This window comes from Chenopodium quinoa, unplaced genomic scaffold (genome assembly GCF_001683475.1).
Source record: "Chenopodium quinoa cultivar QQ74 unplaced genomic scaffold, ASM168347v1, whole genome shotgun sequence".
Classification (NCBI taxonomy): domain Eukaryota; kingdom Viridiplantae; phylum Streptophyta; class Magnoliopsida; order Caryophyllales; family Amaranthaceae; genus Chenopodium; species Chenopodium quinoa.
The window spans coordinates 492,314-501,545 of NW_018743032.1; the positions used below are offsets into that span (position 1 = coordinate 492,314).

Consider the following 9,232-nt stretch of genomic DNA (forward strand, 5'->3'; position numbering starts at 1 on the left):
CTTGCTGGATCCAGTCTTAGTGTTGTAACTCTCCCGAGGGACAAAAAACCCCGAAACACTCTCTACCCATAATCTTTGTTTTTATTTTCTTTCTTTGTGATTGCTACTTGTAATCTTTGTGGTTACACCTTAATCCTAACTTTACTTTGTGTTAGCTTTGATTTAAGAGCCCCTATTTCATGTATCTTGCGAATTGTTGATATAGGTTTATTTTATTTTGTTGATTTGAAATTGTTGTTACTTATTTTTCCCCCTTTTTCTTGGTTTTTTTTGTTATTTCATAGCATTTACCACTGAGAAATTATAAAAGTTTGTGATTACCCGAGAGAATTTCCCAAAAATATAAAAAAAAAAAGTTAAATCAAATAACAAAAAAACCACCACCATCTAAGTTTTAGCCAACACCACCACCCAAACCCAAATCCCAGAACCACCACTGCCACCAAAATAGACCATAACCAACCCATGAACCATCGCCACCACACCAAACCCGAAACCAGACCCTGAAAGTCAGGAACCACTACCACCAAACCAGCCCCAACCAAGCCACCCCCAACCAAGCCACCCCAAAATCCCTTTCAAAAAATTAAAAACCCACCAAATCTGACCCCATGACACCGGTTAGGAGGTCAATGCGGCCAGAATCAACGTCGGGGGTAGGACGACACATTCAGAATGGGGGACAAGGAGGTCAGCGTGGCCTATAAAGGGACAGGGGACGAGGAAGGGGCTAGGACTAGGACGAGAAAGGGGTTTTTGAGGGTAGGGGGAAGCCGCATGAGAGAGGGAGGGAGGGGATTAGTGGTTCAGGGGAGGGGATCGGTCGCGATGCCGATGCAGGAGTTGTTGTTAGGGGCTGAGTGGCCGGAGCCACGAGAAGGAACGGGCACCGGCTGGTGGGTTGTGGGTGATTTTTAAATTTTTTTTCTTTTAAAAAATCTACTCCCTCTGTCCCCATTTGATTACCACTTTTGATAAAAAAAATCACAGAAGTTAAGGAGAAATTAAGGAAGTACATGGAAACTAAAACCCAATCACATAAAAAAAAAAAAAAAAAAGAAGAGAGAGAAAGTAATCCATGTGATTTATTAAACAACCAATGAAAACCAAGAACCACATTAGATATCCATGTGATTTATTTTTAACCAATAACATTATAAGAAATAATTACATCACCCAATAAAATTACATTACACATATTGATGACTAGAAGAAGTACTAAAGGAGGTTAGTTATGTATATAAATATATATAACATGGCATTGCTGTAAATAAATAGCAACTATTATTGTAACAGGTTTGCAATTTGGAGGGAAAATGTAATTATATAGTAAAACTTGTAACGGTGTGGGACCATTTGATGGATTAAAAAAATATGTTGAGTAACCCCACTTTACATATCTTTCTTTTTGGTCTGACTGGAACATTCCATTCATCCCCACCAAAATTTGTTCTGTGTTCGTTCTTTTGTTCAAATTGACTTCGTCCCTTAGTTTGGAAACAAGGCAAGGTTCCTCAATTTTGGGGAACCTGCCACATTTTTTGGTGTAGTCTTCGCTACAATTTAATGAATTGGATGAGGTAGCACATGGATGATGGAGTATTTGGAAAAAACTAAGGACCTTGAAAAGTACCATGGTGGTGAGTATAGAGTCAGCCTTGATGCCAAAGCCGTTGACGGGGCCGTAGTTATTGATGAGGACGTGGGTGATGGTGGTGCTGCGGCGTTGGAGGCCTTGTTAAATCAGGTAAGGAATTTGTGATTTTTGTTTTAAATTAGGGTTTTGTAATTCGTAGGAGTAATGGTTGAAAATTAAATATTTGCCTTTTAAATTATTGAAATTATGTAAATAGGGTGTTTAAAATTGTGGGTTGATTGTTGTATGTGATATATTTGTCATTTTCAGATAGATAGTGGAAGTAAGAGAGAAATTTGGTGTTGACATAGGGTGATTCTTCGTATATGTATATGATTCTCAATCCTATTTAACTTAGTTTTTTGAATTTTTTGCATAGTATATTGTATGTTGATGACTGTTTTGTAGAAGGTTGTGAATTATTGTTGTTTAGAAAATTGGTAAATTGTTGTTAAAAATGTATAAATTGTTGGTATAAATTGGTAAATTGAGGTGAGATTGATGGTTGGTGTATGAATTGTGTAATGTAGGTTGTTGTTGGGGAGGAGTCTTTTAGGACTCCAAAGAAAGGTAAGAGCAATGTTTAAGTTAGTGTTGAGATAGAAGAGCCTGTGGAATTGGAGTTGGATGTACCTCTCATGCCTCATGTTGTAGGAATGGTGTTTGGTTCTATGTTGGAGGTTGATGAGTATTTTCGTAATTATGTCCAGCAGCAGGGGTTTGGTGTTGTGAGGGCTAGTGGGGCTAAGTCTGGAAAAGGTATGAAGCGTAATTGTAGGTGGACTCGTGAATTTTTTGGTAAGACTGTGCGGAAGAGGAAAAAGCCTGAACCGAGGTTGGTGTCTAATGCTCAGATCAGTGAAGATGAAGACTTGTGTCCTAAACGCAAGTCGAAGAAATGTGATTGCATTGTGTTTCTATATGCCAAGGTCAATAAGTCTGGGAAATGGGTTATTGATCAGGCCCATTTGACACATGTTGGGCATAATCCTACTCCTGGAAAATCAAAGAACATTAGTAGGTTTAGGAAGAAATTTTTGGTGGATAATCCTCATCTTGTGCGGCAGTTGTTTATTGAACGTAAGGATGGGGTTCCTGTGGCTAATATATATAGAAGTATGGCAAAGAAGAGGAATGGGTTGGAGGATATGCCGTTTGAGCAGAAGGATTTACATGCTGAAGTTGCGAAGCAGAAGAAACTTGTGTTTGAACAAGGGGATGCAAAATTTATGTTTAACTACTTTAAGAGGATAGTTAAGGACAATGATAAATTCTTTCATACATATCGAGTTGATGAAGATGGTCGGTTGAAAGATGTGCTATGGGTTGATGCTAGGAGTAGGGCGGCGTACGAGGAGTTTGGTGACGTCGTTGGTTTTTATTCTAGGTACTTGACTAACGAGTATAAGCTTCCTTTCTACAATTTTGTTGGTGTCAACCACCATGGGCAGACCATTCTACTTGGTTGTGCTCTTGTTAGTCGTGAGACTACCGAGACATTTGAATGGGTATTTTCAAGTTGGCTTAGATGTATGGGTGATAAAGCTCCTATTGGGATTCTAACGGACCAAGATCCGGCAATGAGGAAGGCTTTGAAGGCGGTTATGAAGGGTACGACGCATAGATGGTGTATTTGGCACATTCTCAACAAGTTCTCTCAGAAGTTAGGCAAGCGCGTTTATTACCCTGAGTTGAAGGAGGGACTGCACCGAGCTGTCTATAACAGCCTTGACTGTTAGGAATTCGAACAACGGTGGCCTGAGGTAATTAAGAAGTATGAAGCTGATGATGATGAGTGGCTGGCAGGTATGGTCTTAAACTGATTGTCTTTAATTTTGTCTTGTAGCTGTTTTATTTATTTCTCTTGCCTTTTAATGTTGATTTTGGTGGTGATTGATTTTGGGTGGTGTGTTATATTGATTGGGTTTAGGATGAAATATAGACTACTATATAATTTTGTGTTCTTTTTTTTCCTGGTAAATATTTACTTGGTTCAATGACCCCTCATTATGATTATTTCTGATTGGGTGTAAGGCTACAATGGTGTATGTTAGGGTTGTTTGAAGAAAGGGCTATGTGGGTTCCCGCTTTTGTGAAACATTTGTTCTGGGTAGGGATGAAAACCACTCAGAGGGTAGAAAGTGTTCATAGATTTTTTGATGGATATTTGAGCAAGCACACCTTGTTACATGAATTCGTGGAGCGGTATGAAGAAGCCCTCTCGGTTAGAGCAACAACAGAAAACAAGACTGATGACAACAATGCTAGATATGTGAGGAAGGCGTGCACCGACTTTCCTGCGGAGCTACTCTTCCAAAAGATTTACACTGATGAAAAATTCAAAGAAGTTCAGCATGAATGTACACGTATGATGTATGTTAGTGAAATTGAGAGAAGACAAGTTTCTGAGCAGGTGCTTGAGCATGTAATTGAGGACAGAATTTGGTACAAGCCCCAAAATTCAAATAAAGAGATATCGTCTAAGCGTAAGCGGAGATATGTGGTTACTTTTGACATTGTAACCAAGGATTCTTGTTGTGAATGTAAGCACTTCAACTGTCACGGAATTATCTGTCGTCACATAATTCAGGTCTATGAGTTGCATGACCACTTGGATATTCCAGACAAGTTCATCTTGAAGCGGTGGAGGAAAGATGTGATAAGGCCGTACACCCGTGTCAAGGTTGGTTATCATGATCCAAGTAAGACAGAGGAGGTTTGTAGGTTTGATAAGATGATGGTTAAGATTAATTGTGTTTGCTCTAAGTCGTCCTTCCGCAAAGAAACAACCAAACTTTTTCTTGATACGCTTCAGTTACTTGAGATTCAAGTAAAGTAGATGGTGGGCATGATTAACAAAAAGGATGAGAACAATGGTTGCTGTGAAAATGGAACACCCGTTACCCCATCCACCCAGAGGCAAGGAAGTTGTTTGAAGATACTCAAAGATCCTCCTATACCGAAAAAGCCACCTCATTGAACAACAGATGTCCGATTCCCATCCTGTATTGAGAAGAAGAAGAAGAGTGGAAGGAGTAACAATACTCGAAAGACTACTAGCCAAAAAAAAGTTGTACAACAACAATTTAGCACTCCGTCCAACAACCAAGTGCCTATTCTCCCTATTCTTCATTTATTTTTGTTATATTTTTTCTGTTAATCGACCTTGCATGTCAAATGAATTTGAACTTTTGTTGTCCATGGGGCAGGGTTTTTACTTCCCATATAGCCCCCAATCTGTAGGAGGTATTCAGATGGTTGATGGTGATGGTTCTAGTGGCTACTTCATTGGTGTTTCCGGAGGCCAGATTGGTGCAGGTCATATTGCAGGGTCTGAGACTGATCGTTAAGCCCCGTATCGGCCCAATTTTTTCCTTATTTCTACACCCAATATAGGTTTATGAATGCAGGTAATGTAGGGGCAGCAATTCCCAACTCCCCTCCCACCCCTCGGTCCTCAACTTGTTCCGTAGCTGGTGGGAGGCCTATGTTCAGAACAATTGTTCCAAAACCCCCAACGCCAACGTCTACCCAAGGTTGTTATCAAAAAGCTGCTACTCAACTACAGTTTTCCCAACATGGTAACCAACAATCTCAAACGTAACCACCCCCTTCCACATTTAACCCGGGCACTATGCAGTAGGTCGTAGCAGTTGTGAATACGGTGAACTAAATATGTGATGTTCGCCCTTTTTGGAAGCGTAAATGATGAACTAACAAACTAATTGATTACTTTTGACTCTTAGGACAGGTGAATTGATGGACAGGTGAATTGAACGAGTACCTAGGAATATTTTTTGTAAAGAAAACATTTATGTAAACAGGAAAATGTCCTATTGGTTGCCCAACATTTTAAATGTTAGATTGTGTTGGTATTTTTGTGTACATATCAAACCACTTATGATATATATTGTCTCGTTAAGTATTGTTCCTTAATTTGTTGTGTACGCCCCTTTATTTTATTTCATGTGACAAATTCCTCTTTCACAGTAACTATTAGTATCATAATTTCCTTACTGCATTGCAATGTCACGATCACATAAATTCTGCTTGCATAAACTTTCTTTAATATTGGGTGCAGACTCATATTACAACACAAATGAATTTGTATTGAGTGAGTCCTGACTAGGTTGTATCATTTTTAACCCCAGTAATGAGGTAAGTAATCGTAATGGAATACAACTCCTAATGAAATTAAGCACACTGGGAAGGACTTAGTTGTAACTTGATGCCTTGTTAATGCGTACTACTTACAAGAATAAAGTACCATTGGAGGCTACATTGGTTTCAGTCATCAGTTTTGCATTAGTGATCCATTCATAAAACTACTGCAACACTACTGAAACTACTGCAACACTACTAAGCTAAAAGAGCCATGGTAGTGATACTACTACTTCATTTAATAATAACTTTTACATTTTAGTGAATGAGGACATAGGTTTCATCTAAAATACATTTCATTACACTGAATTGCTTATACATTGTATTGGAAGTCATTGTGAAAATAAATTCACTGGGACATTTTATGGTACAGTTTGAAGGTCCAAGGGTTTAGTTGATTATGATTACAAAGATTAAGGGTAATAATTACTGTTTATTATATTACTAGTTTTATGCCCCGGCGATGCCCATGTAGTTTGTGGACTTCTAAGATTAAATTATATTATTACAATTCAATTTGAATGAAAATAGATTTCTATATTAACTATATTTGCTACAAAGTCAATCTTTATTTATCCAACGTGGTACGCTACTTGGCAAAAAATTAAAACAGCACATGACGTTGAGTTGTGGCCTAATTATAAATTTATTATTTGGTCTTTCATCGAACAAATAATTCTAAACTAATAACATAATTCTACAATTTGATTGATAAAAGAATTCTTATATATTTTTATTTATCTAAATAACTTTATCGATGGTGGCGCGACACTTGACGTTTTTTTTTATCAAATGAAGTCTATTTAAATATACCTAAGGTGGCGCGACAGCTGGCGAAAACACGACAGGTGGCGAAAAGTAGGAATTTGGATGTCGCTAATTCGTGACTTGGATAAAAGTTTAGCTTTATATATGAGTTATATGATTAGAATAGAGTAAGTACTTGTCTCGTAGTGTCAGGTAATTGTACACCTCTACTACTTTTATAACATGTATACTTATTAGCTTGCTATTTTTGTTCTTTGTGTAGCTTCCATTTGACTGATAGTGATAGAGCCACCAGACACCTTGTTATCCATTTCAATCTAAACTGTGTAGTAAGTATGTCTTGATAATATCGACATACCTACTTACGAAGTGTCATTTTTGAATTCTCCTAATTTAGATGCATTATCCTCTTTATGTATTTTTTTTTCTTAAATTGTTCATTTTAGATGTTTACCCTAAACAACTTAACACAAATGGTTTACACCCACTTGTACTCCTTTAGAAGAATCAATTCCTTATTAATTGCATACTCTCATTACACATGAAATGGTTCAATTGCATTGACATTTTGTCCCAGTGAGTAATATTTAATAACATTTATTTTTGTAAAATTTTATTACTACTCTATTTTGGGTAGATGGTGCCAAAATTGATTGCAAATGGTATTCCCTATTCCTCGTCCTTTTCTTCACTTATTCATTTTATAAGTAACTGCACCTTATTTTTAAACTACTGAGGTTTATAATGTGTAAACTGACTCATTCAATGGTTTAACTGAGATAATTAAAATAACTCGATCGCATATATTATTTGTTCAGTTTAATGAGGTCACTTATGTAACTGTGAGAAATTTTAATAGTTCTGGATGGATTTTTTATACATCTAAAACTGTATAGGGTATAACTGTGTTAACATGAGTTGGTTAGTTATATGAGTTTCTGTTTTAATTGAGCATAAAAGTTGCTTAATCTATACACATAAATGGTGTAGCTGCGTAACTTAAAAGTGCTATTACACAGTTTGATAATTTGGACCTGGCCTACTTTGCATTGAAAAATTGGGTTTCCTTGAAGGCGGGAATAATTCCATTATATTCCCTCTACATTACTGCTATAAATGAAGGTGAGTCTCCTTGAACGTATAGAAATAGAAATCTACTTTGGCATGTCTTCAAACTCTTCAAGTTCTCGTTTACCTCGTCGTTTTTTTTCACAACCTAATTCAAATGTCTTATGGGTTGCTGCCAGGAATTGCAATTGCGGAGGACAGTCACTAGCCGAGTTTCGGATTTCGATGTCTGAATTCAATCCTCACCGGCCGTATTACAAGTGCCGCTCATGCAACTTCTAGCAGTGGGCAAATGAGGTAGATTTCATCCGCAGCCATAACAACAACGGGATGGGTTTACTCTGAGAAAGGGTTGAAAATTTGGAACGTCTCGCATTCAAGATTATCAAGATTTTGGTAGTTATATGCTTGCTTTCTTTGTTGATGAAATATAAGTGATCAAGTTTATTATGTTTTATTTCTGATATTAATGTTGCAAGTGAAGTTGTATTAGATTTAGTAGTTTTGCAATTAGTACATTGTCCTTATATTGTACTCGGATTGGGAATAAATATTGACAATATAAACACCGTAGCCATTCAAAGTACACAACACCATCAAGGTTTTTCATACTCCAACACCACAAACAAGTCTTACATACATATTATAAAAGGAGGTACATAAACCCAATCTAGTCTTAACTAAAACATCTGAAACACAGTACTTAAAAACATCTTCATACTACGAATAACTTGATAATAGCCGAATAGTGAAAAGTTAATCCAAAAACAAAGCCAGCCACCATCTTCAAGGCGTCAGATGGTCGTTCAAGTCATGGACTGTGGTTTCATCTTGTCCAACTCCACCGTAGTCACCACTCGTTGATGGAGAGGCTGGTTTTGGTGACAGTGTAAGATGATCATTCCAGCCATGGACTGAGGGATCATCCATCGGGTCACCTCCTGAATAAGGCGAATAGGGCGATGGTGGGGTCAGGGTCCTTCCTCCCCTTGTCACTAACTAGGTTACCATAACAATTACATCTCCATTTGATTAGTCATTAAAAATAAACAAAAGATAAACAACAAAAATAAACCTTCATGTGTTACACCAAACCATACTTATAATTACAATATTTACTTTCATAAAAAAAAATTTCACTAAGAAGGTTAAATTTAGGGTTAATTTAGGGACTGATTAATAACATTAGCATTAATATATAGCATTTAGAGGAATTGAAATTTGTTTGATGATCTGGTAAAGTTTGGACCTTTTTGTCCAAGAAAGACTCATTACCTCAATCTCGACACCAAGATGATGGCCAAAGTAAGAATTCCCTCTCTTAGTAACCCATAAGCACAATTCCTTCTTATCCCAAATGAGAAGCACGTCACTATACCCGTTATGGCCTCCAAATCCTTCAACGTCGTACACACCTCGTAGCTGGAACTTCAAGTATTCTAGTGTTGACTGGTCAAACCGAGCTTCAGTCACCACGACTAGAACTAGGGCGTAACAACAAAATAGCTCATCGAACGTCTCCACAAATGAAGGCCTGTGAACATTCCTTGCATTCCAAACGATGACATTGGACCCAAAAGGTAAGTAACAATGGCTTGA

General features: G+C 37.4%; 1 protein-coding gene across 1 annotated transcript; it reads left to right on the forward strand.

Annotated features, from left to right (window-relative positions):
- The first annotated feature begins 1,594 nt into the window (after positions 1–1,594).
- On the forward strand, positions 1,595–4,986 carry LOC110730421 (protein FAR-RED IMPAIRED RESPONSE 1-like). The gene is made up of 7 exons (XM_021910226.1): positions 1,595–1,747; positions 1,907–1,919; positions 2,045–2,076; positions 2,167–2,206; positions 2,291–3,370; positions 3,691–4,352; positions 4,846–4,986. The coding sequence occupies exons 1-7, from the start codon at positions 1,595–1,597 to the stop codon at positions 4,984–4,986; spliced, it is 2,121 nt and encodes a 706-aa protein (XP_021765918.1).
- The last annotated feature ends 4,246 nt before the right edge of the window (positions 4,987–9,232 follow it).

Coding starts and splice junctions, on each gene's coding strand:
- LOC110730421 (XM_021910226.1), top strand. CDS start 1,595: ATGGAGTATTTGGAAAAAACTAAGGACCTTGAAAAGTACCATGGTGGT. Junction 2,077..2,166: donor TATTGTTGTTTAGAAAATTG/GTAAATTGTTGT, acceptor TGTGTAATGTAG/GTTGTTGTTGGGGAGGAGTC. Junction 2,207..2,290: donor TTTTAGGACTCCAAAGAAAG/GTAAGAGCAATG, acceptor CTCATGTTGTAG/GAATGGTGTTTGGTTCTATG.